Source organism: Tachypleus tridentatus, chromosome 7 (genome assembly GCF_004210375.1).
Source record: "Tachypleus tridentatus isolate NWPU-2018 chromosome 7, ASM421037v1, whole genome shotgun sequence".
Lineage (NCBI taxonomy): Eukaryota > Metazoa > Arthropoda > Merostomata > Xiphosura > Limulidae > Tachypleus > Tachypleus tridentatus.
The window spans coordinates 54,264,355-54,291,870 of NC_134831.1; the positions used below are offsets into that span (position 1 = coordinate 54,264,355).

At 34.5% G+C, this 27,516-nt stretch overlaps 1 protein-coding gene across 5 annotated transcripts in view; it reads right to left on the reverse strand.

Moving 5' to 3' along the window:
- Positions 1-27,516, reverse strand: part of LOC143255682 (serine/threonine-protein kinase 32B-like) — a 75,747-nt gene that overhangs the window by 34,998 nt on the left and 13,233 nt on the right. For all 5 annotated transcript variants that reach the window (XR_013030786.1, XR_013030787.1, XM_076511731.1 and 2 more), the window contains 3 exons: positions 24,732-24,787; positions 5,725-5,889; positions 1,764-1,924 (listed from right to left, as the gene is read on the reverse strand). Coding sequence is in view for 3 of the 5 variants with exons in the window: in XM_076511731.1 (XP_076367846.1) it covers positions 1,764-1,924; positions 5,725-5,889; positions 24,732-24,787 (382 nt within the window). In the remaining 2 variants the exon portion in view is untranslated. The remainder of the gene's footprint in view (positions 1-1,763; positions 1,925-5,724; positions 5,890-24,731; positions 24,788-27,516) is intronic.

Sequence of the window (27,516 nt, forward strand, 5' to 3'; positions counted from 1 at the left end):
GCCAGTCCAGTATCCGGAACTTAAAACAACAACTGTAATTAATACCAGATACAAATGATAAGAAACACTACTCCAGTTTAGTGTCGAGATGCTCTGTTTCTCACACAGCAACGTTTAGCTTGTTTGAGGTTTTCAAAGAGATCGCCAGAATTGGCAGGAGTGTCACTGAGCGCCTGTACATTTCACACATGGCTTCGTGTCTCTACACACGACTGTTGAATGAATAAACGAAGCTACTAAACTTTAATGGAATTTCAAATTCATCCTTCCAGTTGTTGAAACCCACTTTATCTTAAAGAGTTTGTCTGTTTCTAACTAAGCACAAAGCCACACAATGGGCTTTCTGTGATTTGCCCACCACGGCATCCGGTTTCTAGTGTTATATGTCCGCAGGCATAATGTTATGACACTGGGGCATTTTATATTCAAAACCTTGTCTCCGTAATTTTGTGAATGAGTTAAAACAAACCTAATAATACAGTTTTCCTACCACTTATTTATTACACTTTGTCTATTAAAATTAATTAGTTTATAGTTAATAACTTTTAAAATTAAAAATATGTCATGTGGCTGTACTTATGAAGTATCACACGTCACAAGAATTCTTCACATAACTTTGACTCAGACATTTTCCCATAGTATTTAATTAACTTAAAATCTAAAAACACATCATTTTACTCTGACTTTCTGATTTGAAGATCGTGTTTAATTCGAAATCTTAAACCAATATTAACTTCTTTACTTGTATATCTTTAAAATTTCGAGCAGAGCTACTAGAGGGATATTTGCGCTAGCAGTCCACAATTTAGGGGTAATAGACTAATGTGATCTTCGAGCAAATAGCTGTGCCATTTGGCGCTGGTTCACTTAAGTATGAAAGTAAGTGTATATTTATTAGGAATAACGTCCCTCGCAATGTTTAATTCACTACATTTCATAGGACCTTACTGAATTATTTCTCTGCACACACGTAATTTTGTGGAATTTGAGTTTCAAGCGATACATAATACATACTTTCATTACAAATGTAGGCCTGATTTCATCTCTAAATAACAGATGATGTTCTGTCATTTAATATTTCAGAATAATTCCAAATAAGTTTCTAAAGAGTTTACCAGTGAAAAGAAAATACTTATGGGTACTTTTCCTTAATACGTGCACATTTTAGAATGGTAAAGAAAGTGTATGTTTTATTATTGCAAAGCCACATCGAGCTATCTGCTGAGTCCACCGAGGGGAATCGAACTCCTGCTTTTAGGGTTGTAAATCCGTAAACTTACCACTGTACCAGCGGGAGTACGGTAAAGAAAGACGAAACACAATACAGTGTACTTTAAAAAGGACCGGATATGTTTCTGCGAAAGTTCTAGTAGTAAATAAAATAAATTCCTTGATCTAAAAGGTCGTATAATAATATTCTCTTTGCAACACACTGTGCTGCTTTAGAACTATACTTTTTACTTCGTTACATATACAATAGTTAAATAGTTTCCTAATAATAATAATAATAAAAAACACTCAGAACAATCGTTACATATACAGTAGTTAAATAGTTTCCTGATAATAATAATCAAAAACACTCAGAACAATCGTTGCATATACAATAGTTAAATAGTTTCCTAATAATAATAATAATCAAAAACACTCAGAACAACAAAGACAAAATCAGAAAATAATTCCATTTAACCCTGAAGAAGGAAAACCCACTTTCCAAAATCACAATTACTCATATTATTTTAACTTTTATTTTCAGTTCTTCTTACCTGTGGATTATTTTCTTTGACTGTAAATAGTCCAACGCCTGTGCCACCTCGCAGACATAGAACGAAACTCTGCTTTCATTAAACACACCATCGTGCTGTATATGGTATCGTAGGTCACCACCAAGAAGAAGGTCAACCACCATAAACATATCTTCATCGTCCTACACATGGTAATAGTTTGACACCAGATAAAAATCATAGAAAAAGACAAATTCAGTTCCTGCTGCTAACTTGGCATTAGAATCAAGTAATATAAACTACACAGTCTTCACGAAATGGACAATCGGTTGTGCTTTTATCATTTATTTCTTTTATTAGTTATGCGAACTTTCAATTCTTCATACACATGAACACTTAATATTCAAAAATTTTGTGTATCATAAAATACCAAAAAAAGTTAAATTAGTTGTGCACTCTCATTGAACTTTTTCCAAAGTAATTTCTTAAATTACACATTTTATTCGATTTTACTTTATATGTCAGGAGTTTTATTTCAGAATTTTTCTTGAGTGTTATTTGGTGACAAATGTGATGTGAAGTCTTCGAGTGCCAAAGACGCAGTATGTCTATGGAAATGATCTGGTTGCACTCGCAAGATATTTTTGTCAAATTGTATAGTTTTGAGGATACCCATCTTTCTCACGCCAAAGGTTATCATCTAGAAATAAAACCGTCAAGTTAGCAAATAAATCTAGAAGGGGAACATTCCCCCTTGTCCAATGAAAAGAAGACCACTTGCATATGATATTAGAATATGAAACTGCTTATCAATAGATGAAATAATCTTTACAAACGAAGACCGCTATTGAAGAATGTTTAAATTAACTTTGATGAAGCATTAAAACTAGAAGTCTGACAAAACTTTTATATGATCTTCTACAAGTCTGATTCAGGAAACACATTTGTTTTTCTTGTTACTAGTAAATTTATCAAGCAAAACCTGATGACATTAGGTTGAAATTCTTGATTAATTGTATACTGTACATCCTTTCAAGAGATGCTTATAGTACCTTAGAAGGCTTCCCGTTAAAAAATACCTACAAGTAAAACATTCTCGAGTGATCTCGTAGCCTATGTGAGAAATCTGAATTTACTATGCGTTTAAATATCAGCAATTTTAAAATCTGTTTTCATAAAATTTGGTGGCAACTTTAACTGAAACTATGTACTTGAAATTTAATAGAAAAAAAAAGATAAATGGCAAAATATGGTATCCAGCAAAACAACCTTATTGTTCGTTTTAGTTTGATTTAATATTTTTCTCAAACCTACTAAAACACCGCTGCTTTGTCAGGAATAACATTATCACCAGGTTATATGCGTGCTTGTCAGTACCCGTTTTTACTGCTTTGTCAGGAATAACATTATCGTCAAGTTGTGTGCGTGCTTGACAGTACCCGCTCTTACTGCTTTATCAGGAATAACATTATCGTCAAGTTGTGTGCGTGCTTGTCAGTACCAGCTCTTACTGCTTTATCAGCAATAACATTATCACTAGGTTATATGCGTGCTTGTCAGTACCTGCTCTTAGTGCTTTGTCAGGAATAACATTATCACCAGGTTGTATGCGTGCTCATCAGTACCTGCTTTTACTGCTTTGTCAGAAATAACATTATCACTAGGTTCTATGCGTGCTTGTCAGTACCCGCTCTTACAGCTTTGTCAGGAATAACATTATCACCAGGTTATATGCGTGCTTGTCAGTACCTGCTCTTAGTGCTTTGTCAGGAATAACATTATCACCAGGTTGTATGCGTGCTCATCAGTACCTGCTTTTACTGCTTTGTCAGAAATAACATTATCACTAGGTTCTATGCGTGCTTGTCAGTACCCGCTCTTACAGCTTTGTCAGGAATAACATTATCACCAGGTTATATGCGTGCTTGTCAGTACCTGCTCTTAGTGCTTTGTCAGGAATAACATTATCACCAGGTTGTATGCGTGCTCATCAGTACCTGCTTTTACTGCTTTGTCAGAAATAACATTATCACTAGGTTCTATGCGTGCTTGTCAGTACCCGCTCTTACAGCTTTGTCAGGAATAACATTATCACCAGGTTATATGCGTGCTTGTCAGTACCCGCTCTTACTGCTTTGTCAGGAATAACATTATCACCAGGTTCTATGCGTGCTTGTCAGTACCAGCTCTTACTGCTTTGTCAGGAATAACATTATCACCAGGTTCTATGCGTGCTTGTCAGTACCCGCTCTTACTACTTTGTCAGGAATAACATTATTACCAGGTTATATGCGTGCTTGTCAGTACCAGCTCTTACTGCTTTGTCAGGAATAACATTATCACCAGGTTCTATGCGTGCTTGTCAGTACCCGCTCTTACTACTTTGTCAGGAATAACATTATCACCAGGTTATATGCGTGCTTGTCAGTACCAGCTCTTACTGCTTTGTCAGGAATAACATTATCACCAGGTTCTATGCGTGTCAGTACCCGCTCTTACTTGTCAGTAACATTATTACCAGGTTATATGCGTCTTGTCACCAGCTCTTTTTGTCAGGAATAACATTATTACCAGGTTATATGCGTGCTTGTCAGTACCAGCTCTTACTGCTTTGTCAGGAATAACATTATCACCAGGTTCTATGCGTGCTTGTCAGTACCCGCTCTTACTACTTTGTCAGGAATAACATTATCACCAGGTTCTATGCGTGCTTGTCAGTACCCGCTCTTACTACTTTGTCACGAATAACAATATCACCAGGTTCTATGCGTGCTTGTCAGTACCAGTTCTTACTGCTTTGTCAGGAATAACATTATCACCCGGTTCTATGCGTGCTTGTCAGTACCCGCTCTTACTGCTTTGTCAGGAATAACATTATCACCAGATTCTATGCGTGGTTGTCAGTACCAGCTCTTACTGCTTTGTCAGGAATAACATTATCACCAGGTTCTTTGCGTGCTTGTCAGTACCCGCTTTTACTGCTTTGTCAGGAATAACATTATCATCAAGTTGTGTGCGTGCTTGACAGTACCCGCTCTTACTGCTTTATCAGAAATAACATTATCGCCAAGTTGTGTGCGTGCTTGACAGTACCTGCTCTTACTGCTTTACCAGGAATAACATTACCACCAGGTTGTATGCGTGCTTATCAGTACCCGCTCTTACAGCTTTGTCAGGAATAACATTATCACCAGGTTCTATGCGTGCTTGTCAGTACCCGCTCTTACTGCTTTGTCAGGAATAACATTATCACCAGGTTGTGTGCGTGCTTGTCAGTACACGCTCTTACAGAATTGAAACATCACATAGTAATTTGAAAAATATTGGCATATAGTAAGATACTTCCAGTTAAGGTTAAAGTTTAAAATATTCGATATTGGTCACAAGGTCAGTAAGAGGTGTTAAAACTCCAAGACGCTGTTTCTTTGCACCAAAACAATTGTGGTGATGATAACATAGTAACTAAATATTTTAGAGAAACAACTGTGGAATACCATTATTATGCAAGTTTTATTTATTATGAACAAACATATTTACCATGAAATATACTTGCTTCAGCCATATGTATATATATATATATTAATTTTAAAATGTTATTAATTTGGTGATGGCACATAAATTATTCTACAGGGTGCGCCAAAAAAAGAAATATCGAAATTTTGAAAGAAATATATTTATTTATATAACAACTGTTTGGGAAAACTAAGGTTTTCTCAATATATTTTCTTTGCCATGACTATAATGCAAGAAGAAATTGAAAGGTAAATTTAAAATAGGCTTGTACAGGGGATCTTATGATCTAACAAAAAATGTAAATTTTACAGCCATTGTTTAGTAACTCTTACAGTTTTATATGAAATTGGCTAATTTAGTTGAATTTTATTAACTTCAGTATGAAGGTGGACTGTGTAGAAAAGAAATGCAATATGTTAAGTTTCTGGTGATTATATCAGCAATGAGATGTTGCTACGTGTCCTATATCGATAAAATAGTAAAAATTTACCTGAAAAGTAAACCACAAGTTGACTAAGAATGGATGGTCCAGAGTTGATAAGATTTCGATTTCTTTCAGCACGTGCCGGAAAGCGTCCTTTTGGAAACACTGAGCTTTACTCATGTACTTCATCGCATACATTTTGCCTGTGGTTTTCTTTTGAACAATGCAAACCTGAGAAAAAAGAAGAAAATAGCACAGAGTTTAAACATCCAATATAGAACTTTAATATCCTAACCAGTCATAAGCGATAGGACAATTAATGATTAAATTGCTAAACACTTGTTAACAAACACTATGAATGCACTTTAGAAAACAACACTAAGATCATTGTTCTAGCAGCAAATCGCAGAATCGTAAGAATCTTAAGACAGCGTGCAGTTACTATCATGAAACAACTGATAATTAGATTAATTTAAAGAAATAAATTTAAAGCTCTTCTCATAACTTATTGATCAAAACCTGAAAGTGAAATATTACATAAGAATTAATGAGATAATATGATAAGGTTTTCACTGGAGGTTAAAATATTGTTTACACTAATTCTTTTAAAGAGATAAATATATGGCAATACAATGTACGAAATTAATTGGTATAAAAAAAAACAGCCACAAGTAACAGAAACTGCCTGAGACTCTCCAGGGCACAGCAGTCTGTCTGCGAACGTATACTACTAGAACCTGCGTTTCGATATCCGTGATGGGCAAGCTACAGATAGCTTTTTCTGTAGATTTGTGCTTAATAACAAACAACAACACTCTAAGCACGATCTTATTACAAATTATTTTTCTTTTAAAATTCACTACCGAAATAAAAACATAAGATCATGCTAATAATTATACATGAATGTTAAAACAATGTGCTTGGAAAGTTCAGCATGGATAAAAAGGAAACAACGGGTGTAAAGACTTATAATGCTAAAGTCAGAGGTTCATTTCCTCGAAATCAAGAACTAAATATATGTGTACGTAAACACTAGTGTACCATTTATATAAAGTTCAGGCTAAAATTTCTAGGAACTCTCCTCATGCCTATAAATGTAACCAAAGCGACACGCCAAGAGACAGTATATATTATTGGTTTGCTATAGTTTGTATACTATAAACCTCGGAAGCTGTAACTATGATTATCGCTTATTAATTGGAAACTTCAGATATTTGACAAGGAATGTTTATAAATTTAGAACATTACAAATCACTTAATTTCAACGGATTCACAAGAAACATTAACATTTTTAAGAGAACATTGCATACTTCATTCATGGAAAAACTTGATGGCTGACCGGCGAAGAAAGAATACAGTTAGCTAGCTCCCTGTAAAGTGAATTGTATTTACATCAACTCGAAATTGATTCGTTCATTGTTTGAAATGTCCAAACCTCTCCAAAACGACATGATGACATCACATTATATTGTTGTTGTTTTTATCCTACTGCCTGCCATATTGAATAGCAGCACGCATATAGTCTAAACAGTGAAAAAGAAATCAAAAATGTTTTTTTTACTGTTGCACTTTTGGCTGCACAAACAGCGAGTATTTAGAACCTGGTGTATTTTTTACAGGTTCTCAACTGACACAAAAAGAGAATCAAGATGGGTTACTGCAGTATATGTTTTGTGAAAAAGTATTAGAATAAATTTGTTAATTAATAAATTTATGAATTTAAATTTCATGATTAATTATTGAAACTACTAGTATTTGATAAGGGCCTCATATTTCTATGGGCATTAATGAAAATGTAAATAAGTGCATTGATATAGGTTTTATTGTTAGATAGGTTTAGCTTGATTTTCGCGCAAAGCTACACGAGAGCTATCTGCGCTAGACGTTCCTAATTTAGCAGTGTAAGACTAGACGGAAGGCAGCTAGTCATCACCACACACCGCCAGCTCTTGGATTACTATTTTACCAACGAATAATGGAATTGACCGTCACTTTTTAACGTCCCCACGGCTGAAAGGGCGAGCATGTTTAGTGCGGCGAGGATTCAAAACCGCGACCCTCGGATTACAAGTCGAGTGCACTAACCACCTGGCCATGCCGGGCCTACTTTTGGTAAGACATAAGGCACTTTATACCAAACTTACAGAATAAAGCAACTATGCCGGAAATTGAAATAGTTACATGTCAAGTAACCAGTGTTTCATTTTATAAAATAGTGTTGAGTATTAAGTTTATATATGTGTAAAATAAAGACTGAGCATTTTCTTATTAAGGCACTGAAAACGTTCTATTTGAGGAATTTCCTAATTAGCCTCCCAGTGGCTCAGCGGCAAGTCTGGGTTTTGATACCCGTGGTGGGCAGAGCACAGATATTCCATTGTGTAGCTTTGTGCTAAATTCAAAACAACAATTACTAATTTGTGTAATATAGTTGTATGTAGGATCTCAGATCAGAAACCGTATGATTTTGATGCGGCGGTAAGTACAGTACATCTATAAAAAGTACCAAAGTCCAACTGCTATACTTATTTAACTTGTATGAAACTTTCATATCGTAACACTTGTATACGATTAAACCATTAGTCAGGACTAGGCCGATATAAAAAACAATAAACCGCCTGATAACGTTATCTGCAGAACATACTAATACGCTGAGTTGAAACATCAAGTAGATAGATAAAGAAAACATCCCACAGCTATACAAACAGAACGAAAACGTTCAGTAATAAAGAGGAACGAAAACATTTAACAGCGGACATTTAAAAGTCGTAGAAAGAGTTTGTTTTGAATTTCGCGCAAAGCTACACGAGGGCTATCTGCGTTAGTCGTCCCTAATTTTTCAATGTAAGACTAGAGGGAAGGCAGCTAGTCATCACCACCCACCGCCAACTCTTGGGATACTCTTTTACCAACGAATAGTGGAATTGAGCATCACATTATAACGCTCCCCCAGCTGAAAGGATGGTAAAAATAAAACAAAAGATTTAGGATATATATGTATAGACAGAATGAAAACAAAGTATTATGGGAGAGAAAACGAAGACATTCAGCACAAGAAAAATTTTGTTGTGTTTTTGTAGAAGTTGGCATACATTCTACATGCAGTAATGTGTATACAGTTGTTTCGATCCTTATTTTTGTCTAACACAAAAATAATTGTAGCTTTATATTTACTGTCCGTACACAGTCACTTTTATTGTATTCACCATCACGGGATAATTAAAGTGTAATCCACTAAAAGATAAACCTAAAAATGCTTTAATACGGCCTCGTTACCGGTACAGCGAGTTTTCTTTAATTTTTTACCAATAGTCAGAGAATCAGTTTTTTTAAACTCTCTCACTAGATAATGTTAGATGTAATCTACTAACATCAACTTAAAAACGATTTTATATAACCTCGCTATCAGTACAACAAGCTGTCTACTACTTGAGCTGAAAGTATGCAACCCTGCGCCAAGGAGTCGATAGCAAAACGACACTGAACCAGTTATTATAATTCAAACCATTCGTGCTGTATTTAAATTAGTTTCCGACGCCCTTAACAAGATGTGTAACATAGGTTACGAATAATGGCTAGGAAGTGTTTGGTTTTATTTGCTTTCATTAACAAGTCACGAAAGACTGTGAAAAATAAAAATGTTGAGCTGAAATATTATTTAAAAGATGTAGTGTGTTTGTTTTGTTTTTTTGTTGCACAGCTTATGAGCAACGCAAATAAAATTAAACAGGGCGGTGATCTTGTCTGTTTCAAGCTTAAATTAGGTTGTACACAAACAGAACATGATTTGGGAATACCAAGAACTGCCTCGTGCGTCTAAACCCATCGTGAGCTTTTACTAAATGAACGAGATAAAGGTAGTAGAAAATTCATGTCTGTCGCTTTAATTGTCTCTTCTTTATATGAAACCCAACGCAATTTAATTTTCCGCATCGCGAGAAGCAAAAGAAAGTTTAAGAATTAAGATATTCGACCCAACTGCAATAAACATGTACGTTTTCTAAGAGTAAAACAATAAAACCAGTAAGCAATTTTGTAGGATCCGAATTAAAAAAACAAATACTCTCTCTTGCAGAAGAGTATTACGGTCTTCCAAAAAGAATTTCTAGTCTTAACAAGCCTGGTTGCTGTTACCACTGAAGGTTAATAACACGTGAAAACTAGTTTTTATCGAACATACCGGTTTTCCAGTTGCACTGTCAAAGCACTTTCTTTAATTATTTCGTTTTAAATACCTCTTCACGCTAATCTACCTTCGCGAAATGATATTTAGCTAGTGCCTGAGAGTATATTATGTTGTTGTTCTTATAAATCTATTATCAAGAGATGGAAGCTCAAGGCAGAGAGGGTTACATTAATTCCTCACACAGCGAGTTTTGAAATATTTTATGCAAATTATTTTTATAATAAAATGAATGTTGTTGTCTAATTATTTAGATAATCACTGACTTATTTTGTAAAGATAAATAACTTTCTAACAAGTGTTAGGTTTTGTGTGTATATATTATTCCACAAGTGAGTGTATACACGCACATAATACTTGAACAATAACAATTTCTTTTATAACTCATGAAGTCTTCATTTATTAAAAGAAATACACATTTTCTATCAAACCAAAATAATTCAGGTAAAGTCCATTATACAACACTATTTACAATGGTACATAAATATTTTTACAGATAGCGTTTTTACTTTGAAAGTTGCAATAACATTTTAATTTCAAATATAAACCCAAAATTTGTCTAAAACATTACTAGTTTGACGCTAATATGTTTACTTTTGATCAAATAACCTCAAAATACCTGATAATAATATTCAGAGCACCAAAAGGAGAAGGAGTAGCTAATAGGCATAACAACAAACCAGCAAAACAGATATTTACTATTGGTTCTACTTATGAAAAGAAGACCTATGAAAGATTCCTAATTTAGTTTAGTTTCAAACCTTTAACCTCCATAGTTCTAATGCTATAGGTATAAAATAAAATGTAGCTTCAGTTCTTAAATTTTATCATCTTAATTCTGACTGTTCCCTAACTTGTATTAAATATTTTTAAGATTAGCACAGCACAATTATCCAGGTGCCTGCATCCTGTTGAAATACGTGAATGCTTCTTGTTTAAGGTGTACATAATACAAACAAATCCATTGGAGCAGAGGTTCTCAATCTATTGTCCAATAACTTCTTTCACAATGTCCGTAGAAAGGTTAAATAACTTATGGACAGAGTTGCCTCAAAAATTGAAATACATCCGAGACTTTAAAATCTCGGCAGACAGAAGATGTGCGAATATACATGGCTAATATATCAAGTGAAAAAGGCCAAATTCCCTGTTATGCGGTTTAGTAAATTGAACATACTAGTTTGGACAATAGATGTCACTGACTGAAAACTTGGATCCAGTTGAAATCGTAATTATTCAGTTTTGTTTATTTGTATCTGATATTAGAGCACAACTACACGTGTTATCTGCACTAGCCGTTCCTAACTTTGAAACGATAGACTAGAGGGAAGTGAGCTAGTCAAGAGCGCCCACTGTTGATTCTCTTACTATTCTAATTGAACAGTAGGACTTGATGGCATTCTCATGAAACATCCACATCCCTGAAGCACGGAGCAACATCGGCACACGAGCCTTCAAAATCACATTCCGGGAAGCTAACCACTGAGTCACGTTCCATTCGATTATTCAAGATAAATGGTGTTTTTATACTCAGGAAATGTGAAAGTTTGTCAAGGTGTTTTGTTTATTATGAATATTAATAAATTAAAACAAACAGAAGATGTAATTTTTGTCATAACACTTACTTTACTTAATAGAGAAAACCATTATAGGCGGCCCGGCATGGCCAGGTAGTTAAGGCGCTCAACTCGCAATACGAGGGTCGCTGGTTCGAATCTCCGTCGCACCAAACATGTTTACCCCTTTTAGCCTTTGAGACGTTATAATGTGACGGTCAACCCCACTATTCGTTGGTAAAAGAGTAGCCCAAGAGTTGGCGGTGGGTGGTTATGACTAGATGTTTTTCCTCTAGTCTTACACTGCTAAATTAGGGACGGCTAGCACAGATTGCCCTTGAGTAGATTTGCACAAAATTCAAAAACGAAACTATTATAGATAATAATATTATATTCGGGTACACTGATGCACGGGCTTAACTACCTATCTTACAGTCTGGATCAAAACCATCGCCTTCGAGACTTCCCTTGTCATAGTTAACACAATTTTGCTCCACTAACCTCTAGGAGGTATAACTGCGCCAATAAACCAATACATTTCAGAAAGTTGCATGTGTTTAAAATACGCAGGTTCTGAAAATTCAATGGAGAATAATTTCGAAAGCGAGCAAAAAAAGTGGAATAAAGAAACAAATGAAATAGTTTATTTATTTGTAGACAGTGTAATATTAACCTATTTGTCCGCTTTCATTTTAGCTTAATGAGACTTCTACTTGATGCTGGAGTGAAAACATCAAACTTTCGTATCAGATGAAGACAACAGACGGGACAAGAAGGAAAGCAGCATTGAAAATCTTCACGTCTGTGTCAGACTGGGTTCTTAATACGGTATCCAACAAACTTTAGATTCCCTAAATCAATAACACAGGCCTGATAATTTAAACTTCATTAAAGTCGATTTGGTTTTAGTAACGGAGTTGCCATAGTTCATGTCGCGTATTTCGTAAATAATTTCCTTTTTTTTATCATGTGGGAATTTTTTACAAATTGGGAAGAAAAACTATTACTCAGATCAACTTTACCACAGATATAACAGAGTATGTTTGGGTCATTTACATAACCTATTACTGCCATTGCGAAAAATAAATAATATTGAAGAGAAGAAAATAATGTCAAAGTGCACACACAAATAAATATTATCCAGAATCGACACGTTCTACGTTCTGTTAACAGCTTATATACTAGCAGTGTGTTTCTCGAGGGCCCTAGAACTTTCGATAAGATGACTCTCACGTCACGATTGATCTAGAAGAGTCTATAGCCAGTAGTTGTCAACATTTTTTTAAAAACAATTGTAACCCGACTTCAATGAAAATGAGTCACCTACGTAAAAGTACATATGACGTTTTGTGAAAAATCTGCACGTGATAGAGAAAAATGAACATCACTTTCAGACACAGCCTACACGAATTACTGTCGAATATGTAAATATTTCAAAACAATAAAACCATCACAGAGCTCTGTAATAATTCTTCTAACTCATACTAGTTTGTACAAGTTTATGTACCACCCCTTGAAATAAGCGTAACCCCATTCCAGTTTAAGGATAAGTGTAAGTTTATGATATTCGTACATCCGATTTACAAGGATGTCATTAACTGACTGCCTAACACCTACGTGAAAATTTGAAATATATCATCTGAATAAGGATATGTTCTATAACAGCTATAAAAGATAAGTTTAGCATCTCTTCCATCTGCGACAATGATATGAAGGATGAGTGGCTGTACAAACAAAGCCAAATGAATACATAATTTTTGTTATGACTTTACCAAAATAAAGACTGGGAGTACCCATAAAATCGTTTATCTTCAATAGTTTACAAAAATGTCATGAATGGCATACGAGTTTTAACTTGGACCTGAAGATATATTATTTTAAACAAAACTTTATAAAATATGTTAACACACATACAAGAAAAAAAATATGTAATTTAGGAGCGTTGTTTTTAAACCAGATTTGAAATACGTGTATACATATATATAATCCATATGCCTATCAAAACCATATGTTAAATTTAATTGCTAAAATAAGTTAAGAAAGTGCTTCATATTTTTGTTACCTGCATAGCACTTTATTTCTTAAAAACTATTTTCATACTGTTGTCCACGAGAACAATAGGTTTCCATACAATGCACATTACTATCATAAGTTCGCAAAAAAGTCTTTTCCCCGTTTTTTTATGTATCGAGTTTAACACCCAGTCTCTCTTCCTATAACTTTAATGTTCTTACTACTTCAGTAAAAACAGTTCTGTTGTTCACTAAGTTGTATATAGTACTTCTAGTATAAGCAATATGGTATTATCACAAACCATAGAAGTAAGCACAGCGACTCTTAAACGTTCAACTATTTCTGGTGAATTGCTATAAATAAAGTACACATCAGTGTCCTCGATGAACTCAGCAAATAGCCCAACGTGGCTTTGCTATAAGAAAGACACACGCATACATCAGTGTCCCTTTTAAAGTAAAAAACAAAAACATAACGCAACGAACACAAGAAAAAGTACCTATTAAAGTTGACTTCATCATCTTCTAAAAACTAACTCAGCATCATTTGATTACATTTCTATGTTTGTGGGCTATAAATTATTCGTGTATAATAGCTTGGTTAATTTTATAAGTCGGTTTTCTTAAACGAAGTGTGTGCTTTGTATATTACTTTTAATGGACTTCTGCAATATCTGAGTGGTAAACTATAGCCCTTCATAGATATAAGCTAACATTCTTCTTAGGTTAAACTTTATAGTGTGTATGATTTACACGTGTATGAGATGTAAAATTACATTTTGTTCGCTGGGAATTTATAGAGTAAAAGAAATAGGAACAAAAACCAAACCTGTAACTTGAGCAAGATAAGGAACACACGAAAGATAAACATCATCAAACTATAATTAGTTCACCATAATGTTCTGCATGGGGGCTGATAATTATTAGGGCTATAATGACTGACAGCGAGGGACATAATTATATATTGAATTAACAGTTTTTTTTTATGTATGTTTCATTGCACAGCAATAGAGCAAGAAGTACAACTGTAAATATTATAATTATTTTGAATCTTTAGGGCAAAAGCGTCGTATTTAAACTACATAAATTGTAATATTATTTACTTTAAGTTTTGTTTTATAAACGTCACTGATGATTCGGACCATGGCTATAGTTTTATATCTAAAATTTTTCTCTATTTCCATTCAATAATGCCCTGGATAAATCTTAAATGTACTGGAAGAAAAATATATGAGAAATCACGCCTGTAGCAATATATAAAAATAAAACTTTAAACTAAATAAATATTAAGGTTACAACAGTTCATACATTCTCTGAGTGGGGAAGAAGTTTTACGAGATTAAATTTATATTATTACCAATTTAGAGTGATATTATTACACAAAATTGTGATAACCTAGTTTGGAAAGAATAAGTGTTCTACACCTCGACTTTGAACACAATGTATATATGGACGAGTATGTATGTTGAAATATACCATTTGTGAATAAAAAACAATAGAGTAAAGGAGTTAAGTAAAGAAATTAAGTGTTAAAATAATTTTTCCGCACTTTGTGGTTTGTAAAGTGATGATTGATTTGTGTACGTGTGTATATGTATACGTAAGCAAACTGGTCTTATATATTACAGTTTTGTTTGCCACTATATGAATATATCTAATTACAAGAGTGCATTATATATAGTATAAACATAATCATTATCTAATTAAGGAGATATTTTATTCTAGTATATTTTATTAGTTGTGCTACTAACACTAGTTTATTAATATGAGCATTTACAACTATAATGGAGATGGAGTGCAATTCTAATTTTAGAATGTAAGGTTTTCTTACTCGCCGTCCCCAGCGGTAAGACTTTTTTTCCCTCATCTAATCTTTACTTCTGAAAGCAGTCGGCTTCCCATAAATGCCTGCAGATAGTGAAGGGTGATACAGAGGTGGATCTTTACAAATTTTAGCACCCACATCTTGTTCTCTTATCATATTATTTTAGTTTTGCTTTGGATGCGAGATTTTGCGAACGGAAGACTGATAAGTGGTGTATCCCCACCGTTATGTGAGTACTATTTATTCAGTCACCTCCAAAACTCAAGAACCATTTATTTCTCACATTTGCTTTGGTTTTGCAGCGTTCTAATTAAAGTTCATATATATATATATTAATATATATATATATTAAATAATTCCTTTGCTATCCGCCGTTGGAACAGCGGTAAATTTATGAAGTTACAACACTAACGTCGGAATTTCATTTCTGACGCTGAACAGAGCACAATACCTCTTTGTGTAGCTTTGCGCTAACGAATAACAACAAACTACATTTAAAACTAGTGTTCTTGTCTATAAAAAATTGTGCTAGTCAGAAATCGCATTTATCAAATAAACTGCTTGTGCATAATAGTTTTATCTTTAAGTTGTGTTTGTGCAGATCCGCTTTCATTCATTTATTTTATTTTACACGTATAGTATTTCGTGCTTATATGAAGTTTCTCTTATACTTCCTTCGTTGACATATATGTGTGTTGCAAAGATGTTCTTGTGAAAAATCACGCAAAGAGTAAACCTTCAACGCAGATTTTCCAAGTGTAATAAATATTCTTGAAACAATAAACCTATAAATATGGTTATCAACATAAAAACAAGACTAACTTGAGATAGTTTTAAATCTTTTCTCGCAGAAAAAAGCTTTGGTTTGTTTGGAATTTCGCGTAAAGCTACTCGAGGGCTATCTGCGCTAGCCGTCCCTAATTTAGTAATGTAAGACAAGAGAGAATGCAGCTAACCATCACAACCCATAGCCAAACTTTTAAGATACTCTTTTACCAACGAACAGTGGGATTAATCGAACAGTATAACGCTCCCACGGCTGAAAGGGCGAGCATGTTTGATTTGACGGAGATTCGAACCCGCGAACCTAGGATTGCGAGTCGAGTGCCTTAACCACCCGGCATGGCCGTGTCACCCAGAAAAAAAGGAAAAGAATTGTTGAAGACGATTTTATGTTAATGTGAAAGTAGATTGACAAAAGATTATGAGTACTAAGTCAGTTTAGTGCAAGTAAAGTTAGGCCTGGCATGGCCAAGCGCGTAAGGCGTGCGACTCGTAATCCGAGGGTCGCGGGTTCGCGCCCGCGTCGCGCTAAACATGCTCGCCCTCCCAGCCGTGGGGGGTGTATAATGTGACGGTCAATCCCACTATTCGTTGGTAAAAGAGTAGCCCAAGAGTTGGCGGTGGGTGGTGATGACTAGCTGCCTTCCCTCTAGTCTTACACTGCTAAATTAGGGACGGCTAGCACAGATAGCCCTCGAGTAGCTTTGTGCAAAATTCCAAAAACAACAACAAAAACAGCAAGTAAAGTTATAAATAATATCAAAAGTTCGAAATAACATTAATATAGAAATAACTTGCTGTTGAACTTTGCTATCGGAATCAGGCTTAACAGTAACAATATTTTATATACAAGAAAAATCGAAAATATAATTTCCTATCCAAATGAATTTAATTTTTATTTATTGCAAAACTACTAAGGCAATTTACCGCCGTTCCTAATTTTTTAGGGCCCGGCATGGCCAAGCTTGTTAAGGCATGCGACTCGTAATCTGAGGGTCGCGGGTTCGCATCCCCGTCGCGCCAAACATGCTCGCCCTTTCAGCCGTGGGGTCATTATAATGTTACGGTCAATCCCACTATTCGTCGGTAAAAGAGTAGCCCAAGAGTTGACAGTGGGTGGGGATGACTATCTGCCTTCCCTCTAGTCTTACACTGCTAAATTAGGGATGGCTAGCACAGATAGCCCTCGAGTAGCTTTGTGCGAAATTCAAAAACAACCAGTCAACAACCAACCTAATTTTTAGCTACTGATAAGAGGAAGGCCAGCTAGGTAGTAAGCAGTACCTTATAATCTACAATCCTAGTTTAAAACTTACTGTTACTTTTATAACGCAACTACAGCTTAAAGTTGCCCGACGTATTTCATAGTATCTCGCAGATTAGAATCCGGCTCTCCAGCTTCAAAACCCATAAAATTCTAAAATAAACATTATTTGGAACATTGGAGTCAAGTACCGTAATTTCAAGCTAATTTATACGCTCGCTCTTAATATTCCAATTTGTGTAGCGCATAATTCTTAATAAATAATAGACAGAACAAAATAATATTGTCATTTAACAATAGGCGATAGAACAATTCACTGATGAAATCTTTATCTTTTATGCCCGGCATGGCCATGTGGGTTAAGGCGTTCGACTTGTAATCTGAGGGTAACGGGTTGTTCGAATCCCCGTTGCACCAAACGTGCTTGTCCTTTCAGCCGTGAGGGCGTTATAATGTGACGGTCAATCCCACTATTCGTTGGTAATAGAGTAGCCCAAGAGTTGGCGGTGGATGATGATGACTAGCTACCTTCCCTCTAATCTTACACTGCTAAATTAGGGACGGCTAACGCAGATAGCCCTCGAGTAGCTTTGCGCGAAATTAAACAGAAACCAGTCATCTTTTCTGCCCCTTAACTGGCTCAATGGCAAGTCTGTGGACTTCACTAAAAAGCTAGGTTTCGATACTCGTGATGGGTACAGCACAGATGGCCCATTGTGTAACTTTGTACTGACTTACAAACAAGAATATTAATATTTGGAAAATAATTGTTCCTAAGTTTGTTTGTTTGTTTTTTACCAATGCACTTACCTTAAGTAAATTGTTTCGTGAAATTAGAGTAAGGAAAATGTCACTTTAAAATATTTCCATGCCATAGTTATAGATAGAGACAAATATTATTTTAAATGTAGGTTAACTGAACGTTTTCAACCTCAATTTTTTTTCCTGTATGCCCACAAATGCTTTAGAATTATCAAGTTGTTCTTGTAATGTTGTTACAAAACAAAAACTCTCTACTTTGTAACAATGATATATTTTAGGTTCAGAAAAGGCGAAAATTTAGTATTTGTGAACGAGCAGTTACATATCCGCCGACAAGCTGAAATTGCTGTATAGACGTATGCGTCTCATTTCGTCACTGTTGTACTTGAAACAGCTACATGTTAACAGGAAACTGGTATAAAGAGGCAAACGTTTCCTGTTTATTTTCACAAAACAAAATATCATCAGATGGAAGTTTGAATAGTGAGTGTGTGAGTGTGTGAGCGCGCACGCGAGTGAGAGAGACAGCGAACAACTACACAGTCGCGAAATAATTTTTTTAATGTTACTGCTCTTTACCCAGTAAATATATTTTCACGAGTGTTTAAAAGTTGTTTTTTTAATGTTAATGAATTTTAGCGGATACGACAAGTACAATGACCTAAACTCACGAAGCAACTAAAGTTTATCTGTTCTTGCTTACTATCTGTAAACAAGAATGTGGCAATAAAACTTCTCGCTGTGAAGTACATTTGTAAGTTATAGGAAACGTTTCTGTATCTACATGGAAGATTTCAATCTTCACAAATATACTTGTTTAAAACATTCAGCGGCGCCATTTGTATGGCATGGGTCTTGCGTGTATATTAAATACGCTCTTCATTTTGGAACCATAAAAGGATTTATGTCAGACAGTCCTTGCATAAAAACTGTGCAGTTGTACGTTAAATAGAGCATGGACTTAACCTACTAGTTAGTGTACTCAGATTGTAAATTCGATGGTTCCTGGTTTGTTGACTGCTACTGTAAACACATATTCTGCGCACTAGGGTCGGGGGTGTATTGAAAAAGCAATGGTCAAATCTCGTTATTCGGTCAGACAAGAGTAACTCAAGGGTTGTTGGTGGATTTTGTTGGCCAGCATATTTACAGGAAAGAAAAGTGAATAATTTTACTTTCTATTGTACACTTCAGTCAGATTTATTAAGTTTTCAGCGGATGAATACCTTTATTTTATATAATCACAATTCACGTACACTTGCACATAATTTCAAAAAAGGTCACCTCCTCGGGTCGAAAGTCAAGTAAAAATCTAGGTGACTATGCTGAGAAGAATACTTATATCAAAAAGTTAGCGACAAGCCATTAAAGTCATCTATCAAGCACCTACATTTTCAGCCCTTATATTAAATTTTCTAACAGCAATAAATATGATATGAATTGAGAAAATAAACACAAACAATTCACTTCGTTACGATAGTGTTACACATTTCAAGTTAAATGTGAAAAGTGTATTTCCTGAATAAAATATATCTAGGTTTCTACTATCAACTTATTGATCCAACATTCAAAAAAGTTTCACAGCAATCATGACAGGTCTTTTCATATGTTTGAAATATTTACATCCACATTTCTTGTCTATTTTAACAAAACGTTTTTTATCGTCACGATACGGTTGTTTGTAGTGAAGCACGAAGCCCCACAGTGGCTGTCTGATCTCAGTCTACCACGGGTCTCGAAACCTGGTTTCTAGCGTTCTAAGTTCACAGACATACCGCTGTGTCACTGGGGGATTATCGTTGCGGCTAGTTATTCTTAAGGATAAAAACAGCATACTAATTATCTTGAGAATAACAGAACCTAAGCCTCTTATCAATTTATTTCCCAAATATAAAGATGAACACTTCTTGTTGACTTATTATACATATACATGATTGTTTATAATGCTGCACTGTATAACTCTTCAAAGTAATAAAGGTTCACACCAATGATATTTATCTGACATCCCTATATATCAGTAATATCTCATTTATTACCATGTCTTATGTATTCCAAATTATCAGCCATGACACACACTCATACATAAAGTAGACCTATTTCACTAGCCTGTGACCACTTATGAACCAAAGTAGCTCTCATGGAAATATCGTCAAACCTCAAACTTATTGTTTTATAAGCTCAAATTTTTCATATTTCATCTTTATGGATGACTTTTGATTTGGATTGCTTGTTCTTTTGGATTTTGTAAAGCACAACAATGGTTCTTTTCGGTAAAGCAAGTAACCTCTTCCATACTTTGATGGAGTTCACTCTTAAGCAATAATATCAGTGATTTTTCATTTTATTTCTGCAAGAATTAATACTGTATCATGTATATTCATATAAACATTCTGTGTAAAAATCTTCTGAGTGACTATTTTCCAAAACAAAATATGGAAGGTTTAATGACTCTAAGTTCTATTCCAAATACTTTGAAATGGTAGTTGTGTTGCTGGAGTTTTAATATACAATAACTCAACAGTAACAGTGGAAAAACTTTAACATACTTTTTCTAGTGCTCATCCACATACCTGGCTAACTAATATAACAGGCTGTGTTTAAATATCTTCATGGAGTTAGAATGTGGATGCGGGGCTGTTGTCCTGGTATTTTTACTCGTAAAAACCAGACATTTCCAAAATTAAGTCTGATCCAAAGTTACGTCCCTGATATGAATGAAGTCCCAAAGATATATCAAAGTTCTAGACAAATTCGTTGACAAGTTTCTTCACAGGAGTTTCTTCTTCCTGGTTAAGAACAGCATATGCTTTAGGCCATTTGGTACATCAGTCCATCTTCGGTATGATATATCTATTTCCACTATTACTCTGTGGTAGAGGAACAAGCACAGCAACAGAAACTCACTCCAATAGTGCTTCAACACAATACTGCTGTAACTGTTCATGCTGGTTTTGTTGGTGGTGGTTGTTTTTCGTGCACCTTTTTGCTCTTATTAAGAGTTCACATGTTTTACACCAATTATTCACAGACCTGTGGCACTAAACCAGTAAACGTTTTCTGTTATTTCCTTCAGTGTCTAGTTGTTAAAAGGTTTTGAATATGACAGTCATTCAGGATATAGAGAATGTGGAAGTACCACTATAGTTGTTGTTTCTGTCCACTGGTATTTTCCGCTATGATAAGCCCTCTGATAAGCATAAAGAATCCCACTGTGTACAATTTTTCTTTGGTTCGGGGTTATATAAAGCGACTGCTTGCCATGAGGTTCTCTGTAAACTATCTGAATAATTCATCTCAAACTCTTATCTTTAGGTTGAGCAGATTTCAGTTAAGTGTTGAATCACAACAGTTATTCACCATGTTTACACTCATCATTAATGTACGGCCTTCAGGAGAATGCATTATCATTTCCATAGTTCTGTCTAGAATGCAAACTAATGTTAACTTGTATACTTGCAGTTTCTGGAGCCATCTTGCTCTATGGCCTTCTGGATTACGAAAATTCAACAGTCACTTGAACGCTGCATAATCTATTGAGCACAAACATTTTTTTCATATAGAGAATGAGGGAAGTGACTCAGTACTTGAACAATACAAGAGTAGCTCCTTTCAACATATTCAATGCTTCCTTTCAGTAGCTTTCACTGCTTTGCTATAGTTGGTAAGCACAAGTTCTGTTTGTGGTTGTAATTGTGATAAAACTGTTTGTACTACAAAAATCATTGTCATCTAAATCTATAATGAGTGGATCTTCTATAGCTGAATATGTCAGTATAGAAATAATGGTTAATTCCTTCTTCAGGTTTTAATTCTTATTAGCAATTACTAGTTCAAGAAACTTTATTTCGCTTTTTGTTTCAAGTAATTTATGTAGAGGACGATATATTTTAGTGATATAATTTACCTTCGAATTTAGTAAAAAAGTTAACGTTAAATCCACTACAATTTTCCCGCAACTCCCTCTTGATAAAAAAAAAGAGTACAATATTAAAAATATGGCTTATTAAAGTACATTGGATAATTAGATAACAATAAATTTTAATCCTGTTTGTGGTTATTGAGAGATTCGAGGAGAATTTCATGAAATACTAAAACTTAAGCATTAATAAACTACTAAATAAATAACTTTTGTTTTTGACATCTAAAAATAGTGTAAATCATTCAATTACACTTTAATACTGATGTCTTAATTCAATAACATCTCGTTGTTACTGTCAAAATAGAGTGGTGTCATAGAAAAAATTACTTGACATTCTCTACAATTATGAGAGAAACTACAAAAGGTTAGATGCATTATATTATAATGCAAGTCATGTAGCAATTGCAATAAAGATAATTGTTGACATTGTTTAGTATGGTGTAGTGTGATCTGGATAGGACAGCTTTATGATAGCTTATTTCGCAATGAAACTACGCTTCAGCGTTATTGTCAACGTGCACGGTTGTCATATAGAGTACGTATGGACTGTAACAATAGGATGAGGCTGTAAAATCGTTTTAATATAACATGCTCAATTTTTATACTCTCGCTAACAGAGAAAACATACATAACGTTTCTTGAATAAAAATTTTAAAATACTTAATGTTGATGGTTATTTTATTATGATAATTACCATAAAGATAAAATGTTATTTTACTTTTTGACTTGGATAAATGTATTTGAAGAACTCAGCACGTTAAGCCTATGACACTACTTCTTTAAACCGTGACTTCTAGTTTGTTTTTTTTCTAAGGTGTTTCACGAATAGTATGAGTTTGAAGTGCAAAAAAGGTAAGCGAATGGTGTCAAGTTTTACAGATGACCAGTATGATCTTTCATATTTCTGTTTTGTGACTGCGAATGTTACCTAAAATGAATTATCAAGACTTACAGATGCAATCCTCAATTGCACAATAAATGACATTCTAGCTTAATCAGCTTTATGAAGTTAATCTGTCCGCTCAAAATGGAATCATTTATCGACTTGTTTTACAGCCACTTTAAAACTGTATTTACCTAATGCATTGTGGTTTATCTTTTGGCCTTTATTTATACGATACGTGTACAAAAACTAAAACACTCTCGACCCACACGCGGTTAAACATAAGTTCACGTGCTTAAGTGTACACCCTAAGGTAATAACATAATAGAAGGTTATATACATTCTCTGTTGGTTTTCATGGTAAACTATATAGTAAGCACTGTCATGACCACAGCTAACTTATTTAAGCTAATGCATTTTGGAAATTACTAAAATCAATATTTTCCCTTCTTCAGAGACAAAATTACATTTTATAAGATAACTGTTTATTTATTACATAATAACTGTATATATTTATCGTTACAGAAGAAACTATATTTTTGAATTTTTAAAGAAATATTTCTTATACTTTATAAGACCTGATAATTTGGTTTATATATAAAACCTAAAAACAAAGTTGCTATCAGATTCTTTAGCCACTCTGCAGTACCATAACTGAGAAGTGGTACAATGTGTAAGGTTAAAAATCAGGATGCAAGACGAGTAAATAAAGATAACTTAATAAACGTGTCAAATGAGTGCGTATTACCACATTACACGTTCAGTATGTTGTGTCCTTTTGTGAAATTTTCAAGTAGCTGATTTCTTCTGAGTTACAAATCCGCTTAATACCGAAAGCTTCCACAAGATACTCACTGCAAAATATTTCTGCGTTTTCTGACTACTGCTCTCATTGTAAATAAAAAAGGCCAAAGACAAATGCATAAAGTGAACAATCTTTACTTAGGGCAAACGCACTGAAAATGTGTACTTAAACTGTCATAACGGGCAGATGCCTTTACTGTAGAGCTAATTTTGAAGATATTCTAACTTTGTGATTTCTTGCTTTAAGATATCTCTTCCAAGTCATGTTCCAGGCTGAATAATTCTTAGGTAAGCCACCTAAACTGTTAATGTCAGGCTTACCAAGCACTAATCACGTGACTAATAATTCTCCAATGAAATATAAGAGGTAATTCTCTTTAAAGGTTGCTAGACTAGAAGTGGAAAAAGGTATCATTCTAACTTTACCTATCTTAGGTAACTTTAAAGCTATCTTTCTCGCCAATCGGTAAAGAGTGATACACTAGGTAAATGACATAGAACAAGTTAGCTAGAGCAAAAGAGGCATATATACCAAAATAATATGTGGAAACTGCACATTCCTATGCATATAATACATATTGAAAATTTCCGCATCAATATTATGAGACAGGTAGCACATCGTATATTTAAATACTACTCTCCTTCTCACTCAACTGCAGTATACAGTCCAGGAATAATATTAAAAACAGACAACTGAAAAATGTCGCAAGGATTGTAAGCAGCTTAGCGTCAGACTGCGTCTCTCAGAATAGGTAGTGATTAAATAGTACCCTGAGGTGACATCATCATGAACAGTAATCTGTTGGGTTTAGGCCTCTCCCTCTTATGGAGTCGTACTAAAAATTCTTTTACCTACCATTAGTGATTCAGCATTTCTTTTTATTTGATTAGCTATTAAAGTAATAGTCACGTGTTTCTCCTGGCGGCAACATTTATTAATTTACTTTTATTGGCTCTTCTTATCATGCATACGTTAATAATCATGTTCTGGAATTCTCACGTTTATACATTATAGTGTTTTTCATTTATGACACCGGAAAATGGCACAAAGGACCTGATGGCTACCTTGCATGTGCACTCACCTTTCCGAAACTTCCTTTTCCTATAGCTCGAAGTATTTGAAAGTCTCCCAAACTCACTGAAAAATAAATTGTTAATATTTTAAAAACTATCAATAACAGTTTTAAAAAGTTTGAAAATACTGTATGCTAGAAAAATAAATACAAAATACAGTCTTGAGGACAACAAGTCTATATAAACCGAGACTGCAAGTGCAACCATTTGTATTTTGTATTTCTTAGCAATATACTGTGAAAAAGCATAAAATATAGCTACTAAAATTATTTGCAGTCAAAAATGACATTGCTAACATTAATACGAATCATAGTACATTACGAATCCACATGTTATAAAGCAAAATCGAAATACAAATTATGAACTATGTAACGGATTTACTATTATACATTTATTTTAATGCTTACGCTTGTTTCAGAATAGATTTCTTTTTGCCTGTGACGTATATTGTTGGCTGTATATTGCGCAAGTTCTGCCTATTCTCTAAATTTGTATAAGATTCTTGAGAGTAAGAATCAATAATATTTATTTTACTAAAATGGACTATAACATTGTTGAAACTTCAAGAAACTCACATGATTCGTACAGAAGCAGCTAATCGAAAGACAGTAAAAGATTATTATTGGTCAGCTACAATCAATGTGCTATAGGCCTCGAAGGCTATAATTGTGATTAACGCCTATTAATCAGAAAACTACAGAACTGGACCAGGAACTTTTATGGATTTCGAACATTACAAACCATTCAACTTCAGTGAATTAACTTTGAACGTCAGTATTTTTACGAGAGCATTAGATATTGTCGCCGGTAAAACTTAAGGGTGCTTCAAGCCTTAATTAGTTGCTAAAAGAAATGTACAGTGTATCAAGAATTAATTTGCTTTCCGTGAACGTCGATAAAATATCCAGTTCCAGACCTGATATAAGACTGGATATATTTTTTTAAGTTTGTAAAACTCTTGTATAAACCATCATTTGTAATAACTATTAGTAATAACCGTTATTACATAATGTATTGTTTTTTTTCTTGTTCTTGTTGTTTGTTTATCAAAATATATTTGTGTTTAAAAAGAAAATACTGCGCATCAATCTCTTTGGCAAATATCCTAAATTTGATACATATTAAAATGTAAATAACTTCTAAATTAAAATTAAAATTCCCAGTTATTTGAAATAGTAATACGTAGCATAATAAATCGGAGCCTCGTCCGGGATGTAATATAATACCTAACAGCTAACATATTATAAAACAAAATTCTAGTACCTTACACTATGTAACAAATTTTGTTCCTGGATAGTATGCGTTATTTCTTAACTGCTTAAGTTGTAGAAGTACAAAAAATGGCCATTATTCTCTTCAAACTTTGATTTTGTGATCTGGGTAATGAAATTTAGAATTTAACCTATTTTCTATGTAAAAACAACCAAATTTGCACATTTTCATTTACATAAGGTCTGAATAAAACAACATATGAATCAAGATTTACATGTATTTATACTAAAGTTATACAAAATGTTTAGACGTAGTAGTTTCTCGACATGTGCGACTGTAATGTAAATCACTTTCACGTATCAGCCCCCAAATATAGTCTCCCATGATGTTTTCGTTATACGCTCCTTGGTAGTGGCGTTCAAAGTCCAGTATATCTTGGTGGAAGCGCTCGCCTTGTTCCTCTGAGTATGCTCCTCCCATGTTCTCCTTTAATCTATCAAGATGAGCGTCAAGGATATGGACTTTCAGGGACATCCTGCAGCCCATTTTGCCGTAGTTCTTCACCAGAGCCTCAATCAGTTCCACATAATTTTCGGCCTTGTGATTGCCCAAGAAGGCCCGAACCACTACAACAAAGCTGCCTCAAGCTTTTTATTTCCTTCCAACTGAACTTCTTGCCGAATTCTGTGCACTCTAGGATCTTCTTTATTTGTGGTCGAACGAAGACACCAGCTTTGACCTTTGCCTCAGACTGCTTAAGGAAGAAATCTCGAAGGTACTTGAAGACTGCAGACTCCTTTTCAAGAGCTGTGACAAATTGTTTCGTAAGACCCAATTTTACGTGTAATAGTTGGAACTACACCTTCTGGAGATTCACTAGTGGCTCACACTTGACAATGTCCCTCCCCACAGAGAATTCGGTCTTTTGTGGCCAGTGTTTCCTGTTGTAGTGCACTGCTGTGTCTCTGCTGTCCCAAAGGCAAAGATAACAGATAAACTTGGTAAGGCCTCCTTGAAGACCCATGAGGAATACTCAACATACCTCAAGGCTTCTTGCAAGGTCTTGACGCTGTTATATTCCTCTTTAAGGTTCACTGAATGAGCCACGGGAAGAGACGGATACTTATTCTAGAAAATTCTTGTAAGTTCTTCAACACTCTGGAAAGTTCTTGAAAATTCATGCAAGTTCGAGAAAATTCTCTATCAGCTACTCAGCACTAAATCTACCTGGAATGTTCTGGAAAATGGATAAATTTGAAAATTTCCTTAACCAGGTCACAAGAGCAGTGTTTGAAGAGAAAAATAGGTCTTTCCCATTTACTTTAGGCATAAGCAATTGGGAAATAACACTTTCTGCCCAGGAACAAAAAAAAAGTAAAAATTTTGTTACATAGTGTTATGAAATGACTTGTTATAAAATAAAATCCGTAGCTTCAAAAAACCTGACATTTTTATTGGGGAAACACGACAAATGGCCTGAAGTTATTTTGTTACAACAAGTTATTAATGTATGACAGGAATTTTGTATTATACGGATTATCTTTTAAAAAAACAGCAACCCATTTTCTGTTATTTAAATCA